Raw genomic sequence first — 16,757 nt, 5'->3', positions numbered from 1 at the left:
TCTGAAGTGAAAGAAAAACTTTAATAAAAACAAATTTTCTCCATTTCTTCTTCCTCTGAGTACTTAGGATATCTGCCCAACTCTAATGCACAACTTTGGTCAGGATGGAAGGAACCGTACATTGTACACAGGAATAGGGAGGAAAAGAAACCTGTCAGTATGTTTTAATTCATTTACAGAAAGAGGAACTTGAGCCAGTAGGGTTGTTTGTCACCAGGTTTTCCTTTGCTGCACGTGAGATGAGCCCTCATGCTTCCAGCTGGGTTTCATTCATCACCGTGGAGTCTCTGTGTGCAGATATGGTGTATGTCCTGTGGGGCAGAGAAGGTACCGTGGTCATTTTGCTCACACCAAGCTGAAAATTAAGTTCCTACTTCTGGGAAGTGATTCTTCCAGATCATTTTGTTCACTTCACAGGCCAAGAGAAGTCAGCTTGCATTCAACTTGAGGGACTGGGTGAGAGCTCCTTCAGATGTTAAACACAAATCCAGCTACCAAAACTCCACTGAAGGCTACTTCTAATTTGCATCCCATTGGGCTAAAACTGCAAAAGGGATTTTGGCAAACTATAAATTCAACACCTCATACATTTACAACATATATAAACTCTGTATGTTCTGCAGATGAAATGAATCTCAGTGCATTATGGAATGATCTGCTACGAGAATCTGTGGATGCTGAAGATTGACTCACGGAGCAACATACCAAAAATTCTGGAACTGGTAAGGGAGTAATGTGAATGATAAAATGGTCCTTCATGCACATGTGTTTTAGGACTTTGAAGCAAATTACTGGCATCCTGTTGTTTCCCAGTCACTTCTGTGCAGCATGGTGTTTATGACAGTGTACGCTCTCAGATTAACATCCATCATTATTATCTTGTTCAGTCACAAAAGTAAGGTACTTGTCTGGCATAATACAGAACTATATTTTTCCTCCAAGTGCATAATTAATGTTTTCAGGAATTTCACAGGTGTGCAGCACAAATTTTGCCTGAATGTTGTAAATAAATAAAAAAGGAGACTTTCTCATGAGACAACTACACTTTGATTTGTCTGGTTTGAGGTGGGTTTCCTTGGTATGAGTGGTACCTGCTGGGTGGTTGAGGAAATATTGTCTCTCCCTTCTGATTCAGTGGCTGAAAGGCATAGTATTAACAGGTTAATTATGGAAGGAATTGACACAATTCTCTTCCATTTGCTTCACTGGCAACAGAGGTCATCAATACCTTGTGGAGGAAACTCATATGATGATGTGAAAGAAAAGGATTGGGAAGACAGGATTGATCCAAAACCTGTTAAAACCAATGAGACATTTTTCCAAACTATATCAGTGGAGTTGTATCTGGATCTAAAAGTTAGGACTGTCTCCTTGCTTCTCATTATACACCCACGGTCACTTTACAAATTCTCATGGCAAGAAAAATCCCAAATCAAAATGGTCATGGTCAAACTCAAGAAATAAGATTCAATGAGCTGTGATTCTTAGTAGATCTTAGCGTGGTACTTTTTTGGAACATTGTGTTCCTAAAGGTATCCTACTCCCCAGAGAAGAAATTACCTTGATTTCTTCAAAGAGCTCTTGGCCTTCAGCCCTCCTGAGCGGCAGCAGGCAAACTTGCAGTCAATGACCTGGTAAATGATGGGGTTGTACATGGCTGCTGACTTCGCAAGCAGTGTTGGTACCACTGAGAGCTGGATGGGGACTGAATCTGGCCGTCCAAAAGCTGACCAGACCGAGACCAAGGCGTAAGGGATCCAGGCAATGAGGAACCCTGCGCAGATCAACATTGCCACCTTGTGAGAGCAGAAAAGAGACAGCAGGGTTACCCAGGAGAGACACATGGCAGAGCAGCACAGAGCTAGGCAGAATGCAAGGCAATTGCATTCCACTGAACGGAAAAGAAAACTCAGAACGTGCTTTTTCATACAAATTTACAATATGAACAAAATCTGCCTCTTTATCTCATGCCCGTGTTTCTTTTGCCTGACACAGAGCAGCTAATGAGTCTGCTATCAGATCTTCAAAAATACAGCAAAGTCTGGCTAAATTTCAGGAAAGTAAATGAGATTTCAGAAAATAATAATAGCTTGATATTGAATTCAAATTCTTTAAGGAGGGGATTCCTTTCAAAACACAGAATCTTCTTTTTAGGATAATATACTGATAATAGCAGAGCTGTGAAGGTTCTTGAAAAAAAGATCTTTTGAAAACTGGGAATTTAACTGAGAGTGAGAACGCTAGTAAAATGTCTAGATTTATTTCTCCTAACCCATATCAAGAATTTGTACTTCATTAGAATATGTAGACACTTTAAAAGCATATTTATGTTAAATATTTTTGTTCTGATAAATGTGTTTCTAGTAAATTAGTAAGTTACCTCCTTATAATGCAAGGAAATGTGACCATAAGAAAGTTTAGTATAGATACTAAAGAGAAATTATTTGGGGCCAAAATCTGTGATTTGTATACTTTACCTGAACCAGCCTGTCTGCACTCGGTCACAGCCTGATACCACTTCAAATGATGCCATGCCATCATACATCCTGAAAAACATCTGTCTTTATACTGCTGCCATTGACAGATTATTGCTGCATCCAGACTGGTAGCAGTACATGTGCACTCATTTGGAATAAGGCAATTAACAGGATCAGATTACCAAAAAAAAAAAAAACCAGAAAGCACGAGGGGTTTGGACATTGAATAACCTTTCCTGTAGCCTGTTCTTTTTGTTGTCTCTCACTGAAGGAACAGTGCAGGTGAGCCAAGGATCTCAAATACAGCCTGTTTGTCATAAATTCTTCTGTGGAGTCAAAAGGGTTATAAAGGAGACTAATTTTCCATATTTATATTTGCCCCAACATTATGTTCTCCAGTGTAGATCCAAGACAGGAGAGAAAACTACTGATGCGGAAACTCAGATCACATTGAAATTTTACATGATCCTTCCAATATGCAAAAAAAAAAAAAAAAGATATAAAGAAAAGCAAACAAGCAAACAAACAAACAAAACCCAGCAGCTTCAAATCAAAAGTTTCCACTGCTCTTCAAAGGAAATTTGCAGAATAACCATCAAAAAAAAGTAACAATTTGAAACATCCTTTTGAAAGGCAAGTGCAGTTGTACCAGCTGTACTGTCAGTACTGGCTGTGCAGGTACAGCATTTTTCAGATATGTTTAGACATAATGTCCCTTATTGCTGTGTGTTATATAACTCTCAGTTCAACTCACAAAAATTGTAATAAAATTTGATCAGCCAAGCAAAATTTGTCTCACTTTTGGCATGGCTTGTAGAGGTTGGTGAATCTTTTACAGCTAAGGAATCGAATTTTGTTCAATACAAGCCTTTCTTTTAAGAGATTTCCTGGCACAATAACCAGTATCAAATATCATGGCTGTCACCATTGCCAAACAGAAAATAGATTCAATCAGAAAGGGAAAACAGGATTTGGTCTGAGATGAAAAATTAATTTTATCACTTCAGCATTTTTATCAGCAGTTATGGCTGAGTCTAACTGATAAATTATTTTTATAAAAACAATTGCAGTGTCACAGGACCAATTTTGGTTTATATCTTCATTAACAGAGGAAGGTAAACTGTCTGAAAATTTTATTTCCCTGCTTCAATAATCTGCTCTCTGTTTTCTGTTATAATTCCTATGCACATCAAACACCCTAAATTACCTTTCCCAACTGTTTCTGAAAGCAAAGGGTGTTCTATGGTGGGGAGGAGGGCCACAGGAAGATTATATGACATGTAAGGTCACAGGGGAAAGCTGAGGCAGAGCTTCAGAGTGAATCATTATCTCAGGGACCCAAGTGCCCTAATCACAGAATTATATTTTCACACCTGTTTTTTCACCATCTTGACAGTAACAGGAGAGAAAAAACACCTTCAGTGCATCATGTTATTGTCTCCAAATCTTCTATGCTTCAAGCTTCTATGACCCAGAGCAAACTGAGAAAAACATTCCAACCTACCTTGGTCAGCTTCATTTCAAGTATGTGGCTGTTCTGAATCCTGGTATCGTAGTGAGCAACTTCTTTGGTGGATGATTTGACTTTTAAAATTATTTTGACGTAGGAAAATACAATCACTGCAGTTGGGAACAGGAGGCAGAAGAAAAGGATGCTCAGAACAAAAGCCTGTCCAGCCACTGAAGACTGTGCCAGCCACCAGTCCAGAGTGCAGGAGGTCCCAAAGGGCTCAGGGGCGTAGCTTCCCACCCCAGCAAAAGGCACTGTAGCCCAGAACGTAGCATAGGCCCAAATTATTGCCAGGCAGATAAATGCATGGTGCCTCTTAAGCCAGGTACCTGGAAGAAAATTCTGGAGTTACAAGTCCATGCCCAGATGTGTTTGGCACAATGGAATGTGTTGTGTCACGTGGAAGTGTTCAAGGCCAGGCTGGATGTGTGTCTTGGCTTGCAAAACAGGATGTGACCAAGAGTATGTATTCTATCACCATCTGCTATAAAACAGGTGGGGCAGTCATCTTTATCTTTTCCACAACCCATCCTTCATCCAGGGAGATATCTCCTGTTAATGGGCCATTGAGTCCCAATACATGACTGATGAAATTACATCATCCCATTGGGAGATGCTCCACCCAGGGGGAGGAGACAAGAATTTCCTACCTGGATATAATCTGAGATTTGGAACATCAGGGCAGCCTTTTTCCACTGGATTCCAGAGAAACACCAGACCCTTCTACAGGACCACTGCTGCAACAGAACCGCATCTGTCAGTGCAGGAGGACTGCAGCCACCATTTAATGGGACTGTCACCAACACCCTGACTGATGGGGTGTCATATTCTGACTCTGTCAATGTTTTGGGTTTGTTTTTCTGTAATACTGTATTTCTTTTTAAAGTTTTTCCTAGTAAAGAACTATTATTTCTATTCCCATATGTTTGCCTGATAGCTCCTTAAATTTCAAAGCTATAGTAACTTGGAGGGAGGGGGTTTACACTGTCCATTTCAAGAAAGGCTTCTGCTTTACTTAGCAGACACCTGTCTTTCAAACCACAGCAATGCGCTGGAACAATCTAGTTTACTGGAAGTTGTCCTGTAGGGCCTTTGGAACTGGATGATCTTTGAGGCCCTTTCCAACCCAAACCATTCTATGATTCTGTGAAATACGGTTTTTTAACTGTTCTACAGCAACTCTGTCATGTTCATCTTGGCTTTTTGCAGGTGTCCACAGTGACCCTGAGCTCACACTGTGCCTCATGAAGACAAAAGCATGCTCACATGGAAGGCTTCACCTGTGTTTATTTCAGATCTTTGTTTCAATTTGTGATGAATTACTACTGAGAAGAGTTCAAACTAAAGAAATCCAAACAACCAGCTCAGCAGCAGTCCAGTATATGGAATCTTGTCCAGTAATTTCAATTCTTTAATGTAACTTAGGTTTTTTCCTCTTCTTTCTCTCCTGTTACCTGACTAAAGCTCAAAGTCAGCAACTGAAAAACAAGACTTTACGGTGGAAATAAGATATTAAAGATTTAATTTTACTTTTTCATTCTTTTCCATTATAGAAAATCACCATGTGTGTCCTGTCAGATATATCTGTAGTATGTGTTTTCACACATTTTGCCCTTTTTTAAAATTAAATGGAAATAGAATTCCTGGAGATGAGAATATTTTGTTTCTGCTCATCTTGCATACAGTTTTAATTCCTCTGGAAAAATTTTTGATTTACAAGGTTTTCATCATCATCTACATGTTCAACATGTAGGACTCAGATAGGACTAGCAAATTTAAATCTTCAATTTTTGCAGAAGCTTGGAATATGGTGTTATAACATCTTCTTGGGACACCCAACTTGTTTACAACCTTTGACTCAAAGGAGAGTTTTCACTTGCTTCACACTAACATTAAGGAGATTTCTTCAGAGTTTCAGAGTGACTTAAAATAAAACCCAAAAAAAGAAACACCTGTAATTTGGATGTGTCCAGCACCCCTTTCCAGCTGATTTTACATGTGCAGTTCACTGGAAGGAAAACAAACACCTCCTGACAAATGACATGTTCATGTGTGAGAGACAGAAAGGTGGTTTGTTGTGTTCAGGGGTGGGAAAACAAAGTAACAATAGCATAACTATTAAAAGAGAAACATTTTTTTAACCACCTAGACTGAGCATGATAAACAAGTCTGTTTATTGCTCTCCATCCTTTTGTGTGGTCCACCATGATCAAAGTCCTTGAGAATAAAGGTTTTGAAGAGTTATTTCTCCCATGAACTAAGATGTCATATTAAACACCACAGCTGTTGGCATGAATGCAGCCAGCCATGAAATATTCACTTCAGCTCACCAAGTCTGTGAAAAATTGTCTGTGTTTTGGGTTGCCACTGAATTATTTTGAGAAGGCTTCTATGGAAAGAACTGAAATCCTGCTTAATATTATTGGTGTATCTAAAACTCAGCTAAGGAGGGTACTCCTTAGCTGTACTCCTATTTAGGGAAAAAGTATGGACACACCAGGGTCTATGACAGCACATCTTAGCACAGTACCACAGCTTTTACCTGCTTGCACAGACTGGGTTACTTACACTTCCTAGCTGCAAACGTTCCTTACGACTTAACATGATTGATACTACATGTCATCATAAAGAAATCTGTTGTGTCCCTCAAGTCACACGGACAAGGTGTTTATTACTTGTAAAGCCACCTTGAGCATTCCCTGTATTTGGATGGGAATTTAGTCCCTTACAATGCAAGAAGAACATCTTTCTAAACTGTGACAATATCATTTAATGGGAAAGAATGAAGCATATAACACACCATATTCCAGAGGTACAAGATATTGATGGATATGATGGTAACACCTTACACTGCTTAATTCATTTCATCCTCTCAGGTTCCATTTCCATATTTGAGAGACTATTCCACATTATGACTTATTGCCCTTCCAAATCTCTTAGGTGTTTTAAATAGCTTGCCATACACCGCAGAGGAATGTAGGCATCTAATAAGGAATATTTTTATGTGTTGGTCCATAAGACCCTGCAATATGTGCAGTACTTGCATCTGTTAATGCTAATAGGCCTTGGTAGATATAAAGTGATTTATCTATGAGTGGTTACAAAAACTCATGGCCTAAGTAACAGCAGAGGGAAAACAGTGATGGTGTTACATCCAGCAAAATTAATTTAACTGGGATTTCTTGGACCATGCAAACATGTTTCTGTCCTCTGTGTACTTCCCTCTATATTTAAGAAAAGTAATCTGAAGATTTTAATTATTATTTCAGTGTAGTAAACTATAGCACTTAATACAGCTTTTCTACAGCCCTAGATAATAGAGTTATCTATAGATACATATTTGTCTTACCATAAGACAAGTGGCAGATTTTCAGGTACCTGTCCAGGCTGACAGCTGTCATGGTGATGAGGCTCCCACAGCCAAAGAAGAAACCAGCCCACCCATACCAGCGGCAGCCAATCCACCCAAACATCCAGCGGTGGCAGAAGAAGGAGATGATGCTGAAGGGTTTGCCTACAACTTCAAAAGGAGAAGAGAATGTCAGCCCACTAATAAAACCCATCCTTGAGAAAATCTCCTTTTATAAGAAAGGCAAAACCTCTCCCTTGCACAAAACTAATACCTGTAAAAGTGCTCTGCAACATGGAGAAAGAGTTTCAGGCACAGTGTGGGATGGGTTCAGCCTGGAGGGTAAATTTATGTGGGATATTAGGAAGAAAATCTTGACTGTGAGCATGGTGACTCAGTGTCGTGGGATGCCCAGAGAAGCTGTGGATGTTCCATCTCTGGAAGTGTTCAAGGCCAGGTGGGATGAGGCTTGGAGCAACCTGGCACACTGGAAGGTGTCCCTGCCCATGGCAGGAGTTGGAAGAAGATGACCTTTGAGGTCTCCTCCAACCCAGACCATTCTATGATTCCATGGCTTGTGACCCCTCCATGCACAGGACTGAGCCTAAGACAGCTGTAGCTGGATCCCAGGGCACCAATGATGTGGTAGGATAAGCCAAGCCTGCAGAAGGGCTGGGAATAGGTGCTTTACCATAAATCACAGGAACCAGAGGTAAACCAACACTCTGGAACCGATCTTGGGCAGACTCTTCTTATTATGAAACCTTCAGAGTACGTGTTAAGTCCACATGCCAGTACCTAAACAGGATGGGTGATGGTGAGTCTGAGCTTGAAACAAGCCCAGATCTACTTAGTCTACATCCCTGTAGCCAACTGGGTGTCTTCAAGCACAAGGTAAAGAAATTTGCCCTCACAAACTTCTCTTTTCAAACCTGTCAAGGTCCAGCAGTAGGATACACAGTGAAGTAAAGTGTTAGGTGGGAAGGAGAGATAAGGACTTGAGCTGCAGAGATGGTTTCAGCTCCCCTCCACGCTGCACATCCCTTTGGTACCTCCCAGGAAGACACTGCACAAAGATACCAAAACATTCCCCAAAGAGATGGGAAATTAATAAGTATTTTTGAGGCTTTCTCTTAGTGGCATTTTAGCTCATTCCTCCACAGGTAAAAGTGAGTGCTGCAATATGGAAGAAGTGAAGTTTGGTCAAACGATATTCCATTTTCACCCTAAAGCTGGTTTACATTTTTCATATTCTTTGTAAGCATTGCGACAAAGAGAAAGTTTGAAAATTGTAATAATCTAATCGGGAATCTCCAGTTTCTTCTAATTACTTGTCTTTTTCTTTTTCTTTTTTTCTTCTTCTTTTTTTCTTTTCTTTTTAAGACCTTTTCTTGGTCTTAATTTAGGCAAAGAAAAATCATCGACTTTAATGGAATAGAAAACTCAAAAAATCATAATCTAGATATTTCTGTTTTTCCAAACACTACAGTTTTACTTACCAGCCTGATCTTAAATTCTCCCAGGCCTGAACATTCTAACTGCAACATTCAAAAAACATTAAATATTTTACTCCACATTCCTGTGGCTGTGTTCCTTCCTGCAAAGGAACAGCTCAGCTTCTCTGGGCTGGTTTCTCTGGCTGAACCACAGTGTCTGTAATGTCATAGAGGCTCAGTAAATTGATTATTAAGAGAGCAAAAATTATGTTGCAAATTGTATTTCCTACAACATAACCTATTCATAGAAACCAAGATAAAAATCTCTATTTTGTTGAAGTGATCTGTGGGAAAATATTTTTCCTAAAAACATTCAATTTCCCATTGAACTGATATAAAACCATGCATTCTCTTTTCATTCTTAACAGAAAATTAAAGCATTTCTTCCAAAACCAAATCTTGCAGAAAATTACCTTTGCTCTATCTTCTATGCCAAAAGCATCAGGATTGAAAATCCTTCAAAATCTGATGCATTTTTTTAAATGGTATTTTTTGATTACTTTTGTTCAGCCTCAACCTGCGAGGGAAGTTCTGCCTGGACCTGCATGATGTGCTCAGGTCAATGTATGATGTGCTTTTCCCTGAGCAGAATAAGTGCACTTCTAATTTTTCAAGCAAAAGCTGACCTTGGTCATTAAGGTTTCAAGAAAAACATTAAATTTGGCAAGGTGTATGTTATGTGCTAGCAGTGAACTCATTAGCTTTAAGCATATAAGTGACTGACAACTCTAAAAGTCAAAACACTTCTATGCACAAAACCAAGTTTCTCTTCAACAGCAGCTCTCGGAGCAGCCCAGGGCACGGTGTCAGTGCAAAATGAGCCTGTTGCAGCTTTGAACAAGGGGCTGGTGCCCCCCTGTGGAAATCTGCAGGAAGCAGGACTCTTTCCTTCAAAAGGTTGTTAAAACAAGTGTGTGAAAGATGAAGATTTTAGAAAAAAAAAAAATCCCATCTTCAATTTGCCCAGCAGACAGAACCCATCACATTTCTGAACTTAGCACCTTCCATTAAAAAAAAAAAAAGAAAAAAAAAAAAAGCATGGCTCAGCCAATCATTATTTTTAATTCCAAAATTTAAGCAAAGTGACCAAGTGGTGCACTGGTGACTGACAGACCTCAACAGAGCAGAGACATTGGCAGCCCTCACACACTAAGAGGGGTCCCAAACAAGCTGTAGGTTGAACGCTTGGGACACACAGTTTTTATGGTTAGGAGATACCTGCTAAAATTAATCCAATCACAGAATATAATCCAATCACAGAATATAATCCAATCACAGAATATTTTGGATTGGAAGCTGTCTTAAAGACCATCTCATTCCATCCCCTGCCATGGGCAGGGACACCTTCCACCAGTCCAAGTTACTCCAAGCTCTGTCCAACCTGGTCTTGGAAACCCAGGAATGGGGCACATTCACAATATAAAGCTGGGGAATGTCTCCTAAAACACTCCTTCTCATTGGAGTGACTAATACCAACCTTTTTACGCAGATTCTTAAAACACAAAATAAAAGGGAATATCAGAGACGAGGGAAATGCCAGTCTGAGGTTTTTCCTTAACTTCCAAGTGTTGAGAGATGGAAGTAGTGTGTCCATGACAGAAATGCCAAAGAAATCATTGGGATTTCTCTGTGAGGTAGCAGTGATATTTATACCAACATCTTTCTTCTACTGAATTAGTATTTCCTTCAGAAATCCATGTTTACTGACCAAAACCACTGGAATCTGCAGGGATGGGCAGATCTTTGGTCTTGTGCTCTGAGAGTTCAAGCAAGCATCAGTCTGGGGAGGCTGGGAGCCATCATTTTATATTGTTCAGGGATATTTTTGTCATTTATATGGGGCCAAAAGCATCTGGCAGAGACAATGGCAGGAGAAGGGTGCACTGGAGCTGAGGGCAGAGGTCCCAGTATATACAACACATAGGGGACAGATGACTCTGCAAGCATGGGAATATAATTCCATTTTTATGGCACTGGGGGGATCCCATGGTCAGCTAGGTTCTGACACCCACTGGATTGTCTTCCATTCAAAATATCCTTTTCTAAAGGACACCCAGCCCTTTCCCTGTATTTACCCATGAGCAGCTGAATCAGTCTCATGTCAAGAGCCAAAACAACCATCTCTGCAGCTCTGGATAAACCTCTCCAAAGCTCCTTCCTCCAATGCCAACACATCCAGACTGTGGGGTTGAAACAAAAACCTTCCCAGCTGGCTCATACTCTACAGATTGACACAAGTACTTATTTTTTCAGATCCAGAGACAAAGGAGGATGGCCACTATAGAGAAAACTACTAGCTTTGATGGGCTGATGGCCACTGGCATTTTCCAATTATTTGGCTAAATGTGCATTTTTGTGGCATTTGGATCCTTTCTATTTCACCCTATGGCAAGAAAGCATAATTTTCTGCACCTGTGGTACCAAGCTGTTTTGTGGTTATTGTGCAAGGGTGCACATGGGAGCCCCCTTTGGAGGCCTGCCCAGAGCTGGGGTGAACAGAGGCTCTGCCTGTTTGATGAAATCAACCTTAATTTTTCCTCTGTACTGTTCATTCATTCCTTCCAATCAAGTTGTTCAGGAATGTTGTTTTCCATCCTCCTCTATTATTTTTTTATTGCATGCAAATAATAGAGCAGAAATATCCTCAGCAAAAGGCATTTGGTGCTCCCATGACTTCCAGAGGAATGTCTCTGGCTGCTGCCAGGCAGAATGGTGAGATAGCAAAAACAAGGGAGAATGAAAACATGAAATTACCTGAAATGCCCAGATCACACACTGCTAAATTAACAGTCATTATCTCAGCAGGTCTCAGCTTTTTTTTTCGCTTTGAGGACATAAAAATAACATACCCATTTCCCAGAGTTGAAAGGATCCCTGTAATAATGGAAAATAGAATAACATTCAAATTAGAATCATCCTCAAAAACATCAATACTCCATCTTCCTTGTGAAATTCCCTGATATTTTCAGCCTCCACCTGCGGTCCCTAAGGCTGGGAATTTTACTCTGAAACATGGTCCCCTCAATGTCATTGTGCAGCTCATAGAGAGCTCAAATGCAAACACATCCCTGCCACAGCAAATCCATCAACAGAATGCTCACAACAGGAACTCCAGAATCCCTCTGCTCTGACCCACCCAGCTCTCACTCAAACATTTATACAGCCACGAGAATGAAATTCAGATCTCTGTAATCACAGGAACCAGAATCTGACCAATTTCAACATAATTTAATACTTTAATCATACATCGAGGGATAAATTTCTAGTTTAATTTAAATTAATATATTAGTACCATATCTTAAATCTTGCATTAAAATTTATTTCTATCATAAGAAAGAAAAATTATAAAATAAAACTGATTAATCTGATACTAACTTCCAGATGAAATTCAGTGCATGGGATCCTTCTCATATTGTCTTCTGGAAGGCCAGAACTCGGGAAACAAATTTCAGTAATTAAATGGGTGATTAATCAATTATTTAGTGATTAATTTGGTAATTCTGTCATAAATAATCCAGTATTTAAGTGGCTATTTTATTATTCCCTCAAGTCTATCAATGGCATGATCCCCTTGCAAGGGTGCCTTGTCCCCACAAAATCAAGAAACCCAACCTGGGAACATCCATGAGGCAGAGAGAGAAATGGTTCCCAGATGCTGAAACCAAAATATTTATCAAGAAATATGAGTGACTGAGAAACAAAAAGTTGACCAAACTGAGGAGAAAAACACTTTGATTTCATTTTTTCTGTACTAAATGGTACACTTATTGGAAACTTTTTATTTTTATATTGACAATATTGTTTTCTATATTATTTTACAAAATAAACAGAAGGACAGAAGCTGGCTTATTATTGATCTTCGGTTTTCTCATCAAATTTGATTTACCCTTGGTGGATTAAAATTTAAGAATGACCTATAAGCAGATAGAAGTATTCATATGAGTCATTTTCTTCCTTGCAGCTGAGTGAATGAATCTCAATGCTGCGAGCATTTCCCATATATTTTAATCCTTTTCTCTCTTAATGCCATTTTCCTCTCCAGTGATATTTAGGATAACTAGAATGCCAGCATCCAGTTAGAAATACCTTTTGAAAGCATTTGACATTTTCCTGAATCTTCTTCAACTGACTGGCAGTCTAGAGAGACATCTCTATCAGCCAAGTAGCTCTGAAGCTGCCAAGTGGCTCTGAAACTACTGCTCATTATTAATATCAATATTTCAGAGAGCCCCAGCCCACTGAGCTCCTAATCCCGTGGCTGGAAGGAGTCCAATGATAATTTGTGTAGCCTTTTGTCTCGGCCTGCATTTGAAAATTGCTTACTGAATTTTTTTTTTTTAACTCCTTGGTGATCAAAACTTTTTAACCTCCTTAGATGAGGCATCTCATGCTCCATTTCTCCTGCTGTGAAATGACTTTCACAGCAGTCAGCTAAAGCCCTTGCTGGAGCAGGCCCTCAGCTCTGGTAGGTTGGAAACAGGGGAAAAGACTTTTCAGATATGAAATAGAGGCTCTTTTCCAGGAGAACTGTCCATGGCACCGTGGCACTATTACATATATACAAAGAGCCAAGGATGTGATAACTAAAAAAGTGACACCTGCAGAGGCAGAGCCAGGCTGAGACACACAACCTGCAGTGAGAGGGGGAAGTGTTTACAAGCAGCCAACTGGAGGAATAAACTTTCACTTCTCCAACCTGACAGCAGCGCTAAACCATCAGAGAAAATAAAATTTTAAAAAATATATAGGAAAAATAGGTAGTTCAGGATTTTGTTTTCAATTAAGCTGTTTCACAACAGTTTGTAAATCAATAGTGATTTGCCAAGGGGTTTCAGAGGAGCTGACAGCCAGCAGGTCCCTGCTCAGTAGTTTGTCACCCTGCCCAGATGTACAGTGAATCAGTCAAGACAGTGATGAAAAAGCTGATGAGGGAAGTGACAAAAACAAAATAATTGGATTCTTATAACCATGTGCATAGTCTGATTTTTAGGGTTTTTTTCCTAGACAATGAGAAAGCTGTACATGGAAATGAACTATGCAGGACAAAGGATCATGCGCTCACATAGAATTTATCAGATGGGTCAAGACTCCTGATTTTCTTCAAAGACAAAAAAACAATTATTTTTCTATTTCAAACTGCAATACTTCAGCTGTACAACCAGTCTGACCCTAAAAGCTCTGCAGAGTTTCCTGATAAGATCCAGCCTTGTTCATTCACTCTTCAGCTTCTTCCCCTTTTTGAAAAAAATTAAACTCACTACCACCTTACACAGCTCAAGTGCAAAAATAAGCACAAAAGCAGTCCTGACTTCCCACCTCCTGCTTCCCTGTCCCTGCTGTCAGGATGTCCTCACAGGCCATCCTCAGGAGTGGCCACAGTTTCTTGGGAGGGATCTGCAAAGGAGTAGGAAATGTAGTTCACAGGAAAAAATGTGACAGGTTTAGTCTGAATCACAAGTCATCATTAAAAAAACACTGACATGGAATCATAAGATCATTTAGGTTGGAAAAAACCTCCAAGGTGATCAAGTCCAACTTTTGACTGAACACCACCAAGCCCCCCAAACCATACCAAGAAGTGCCACCTCCACTCATTTTCTGAGCCCTTCCAGGGCTAAAGATTTCACCATTCTCTGGGCAGCCCATTCCTGTGCTCAACCATTCTTTCAATGAATAATTTTTTTCCTAATCCCCTTATTCTAGAGATCCAAGGAATATGCAAATACAGCATTTATATGGATATGGGAAGACCATAATTGACTCTAATGAAAGCCACTAGTGAAGTTTGTTATGCACACAAGGACAAAGCTATTAACCAAGTAAAATGCAATGCAAAACACACACTTCAAAAATTAACTTAATTTAGGGCTAAATGTAGGATATTATGTATACAGATACATACAGGCACAGCAGAGCTGTGGTTTAAACTATTCTAGCCCAGGCCACCAGATACAATGAGTTCACAAGTCCAATATCAAAATTATTGTGAGACTTTTAAAATTATAATTTCAGTTTCCACATATTGCTCACAAAAGTCTGTGTCTTTATGGTTGGCTTTTGTCTTTTCACCAGAAATTTTTGATTCTTGTTCCATGCCTTAATTTGATTATGTCTGTGTTTTTCAAGATGTTTCACACCTGACAGGGGTCATTTTTGGAACAGGGTAAATCTACATTAAATACAGTGAATATAACAAGGCAACACAGTGTATATTGGGAGGATTCATCCAGCAGATGTATTTTATGGGATTAAAGCTAAGTTTGCTTAACCAAGTGAAAAAAGAGCCAAAGTGGGGGTTGTTTTGTACAGTTCAGTAAAGACATCTATCTGCACAGCAACAGAAAATGTATGGGTGAAAAGTGAGGATACCCAGTGACTAGTCACTTCTAGTGACTTTTGGCTACCGAGAGCAGCATTATCTGTTGACATTAACTGCTGACACCATATTTCTAACACATTATCTCTTCTCCCTCCCAGATTTTTCCTCCTAGTATGAAAAAAAGTGAAATTACACGTCTAATGAACAGCAGTTTCTGCCTCCTTTCTGAGAGCTGCAAGGATGCAGTGGTATAATCATATTTCAAAGACCAATTATAAAATAATTACCAATTATTGTCAAATAAAAGCCAGCTATGATGTCAGCTTCTCTAGAGAGCTTTGATGCAAAGGGGTCTTCCTTTTGGAGATAGTGTGGGATGTATTCCTCCTGGGAAGAATTGTTGTGATCTGATGCCATCCCACTCATGTCCAGTTAAGTGCCTGAAAAACAAAAGAACAGAGTTTGCAACAGATCACACCCGCTGTTAGAAAATGTGAAGATATTTTTATTCATACACAGGATCCATTTTCCCGTCTTTCATTCTGCCCTGACACGTTCCAGAGCATTTCAGGATACCATTCAAACTCCCATAAAGCATGGTGCCATGATTTAGGCCACGACTTATTTTGTCTAAGAACATCTTTATTCACTTGGGACCACAATAGAAAAAAGGCATCAAGCTATTGGAGAGTGTCCAGAGGAGGCCAGAGGATGGTGAAAGGTCTTTGAGGAGCAACTGAGGCGACGTGGTCTGTTCATCCTGGAGGAGACTGAGAGGAGACCTCACTGGGGTCTTCAACATCCCCATGAAGGGGGGAGGAGCAGGAGCAGGGGCTGATCTGTTCATTCCCATGACCAGTGACAGGACTGGAGGAAAGCTGGGGCTGGGGCTGTGCTATTTGTCTTTGTCTATTCACATGGTTCTCACAATGCCAAGAAATTGGGAATTATCTGCAAGACAGTCCCAGCAATTTCTCTGTATCCTGAGGGGCACTATGTCTGCAGATGGCAGCTCTGCAAATTTTACAGATAAGTGAAAAATTATGTCCATAAATTCTCCTTTGAGCTCCTTAGTAGCTGTGTTCCAATGCAAATAACTTCTCACGGCCACAGTTCTAAAGAGCAATTGGCCACTGGAATTGTGAAGCAGCAGGAGTATTAAAAAAATAAAGTCATCTAGGAAGGCTTGATGTGTTTTCTTTTCATTTTCTTTTGTGTGGAAATGGGTTATTGAGGTCAAACGTGTTAATATAAATAAAGGGAACCTTGGCAGGGGAAAACACCCATGAAAATCATCCCTGAGGACAACTGAAGAAATAAAGTGAGGAACTCCTGCATAAGACAAAAATATTTCTGTTGTGTTTGAAACCACCCAGCCAGGGGCTATTTAGGGCATTCAGACACCCCAATTCCTCCTGCTGGTGCTTGCTGGGGCAGGAATGGCACTGAGGAACTTAGCACTTGACTCAGGGCTTCCATAACTTTTGCTGTGGGACCTGGGACAAGCTGTGAAGCTCTAAATATTTCCTCTCAAAATTCCAGCTTGGAGGGAGACTAAATGAGAAAGAAAAATTATTTCTTTATTTTAGCCATTTGCTCTCTCTTT

At 39.9% G+C, this 16,757-nt stretch overlaps 1 protein-coding gene across 1 annotated transcript; it reads right to left on the bottom strand.

Moving 5' to 3' along the window:
- Positions 1-247: 247 nt before the first annotated feature.
- On the bottom strand, positions 248-15,719 carry LOC134041584 (opsin-5-like). Its single transcript, XM_062488428.1, has 6 exons — positions 15,439-15,719; positions 11,587-11,706; positions 7,337-7,507; positions 3,982-4,316; positions 1,561-1,796; positions 248-311 (listed from the first exon to the last, which is right to left on the bottom strand). Exons 1-6 carry the CDS (start codon positions 15,575-15,577, stop codon positions 248-250), a joined length of 1,065 nt encoding a protein of 354 aa, XP_062344412.1. The 5' UTR covers positions 15,578-15,719.
- Between the last annotated feature and the right edge of the window lie 1,038 nt (positions 15,720-16,757).

The sequence above is a fragment of the Cinclus cinclus genome, chromosome 3 (assembly GCF_963662255.1).
Source record: "Cinclus cinclus chromosome 3, bCinCin1.1, whole genome shotgun sequence".
Classification (NCBI taxonomy): Eukaryota; Metazoa; Chordata; class Aves; order Passeriformes; family Cinclidae; genus Cinclus; species Cinclus cinclus.
Note: the sequence above shows the minus strand (reverse complement) of the source record. Positions and strands in the feature narration are given on the sequence as shown.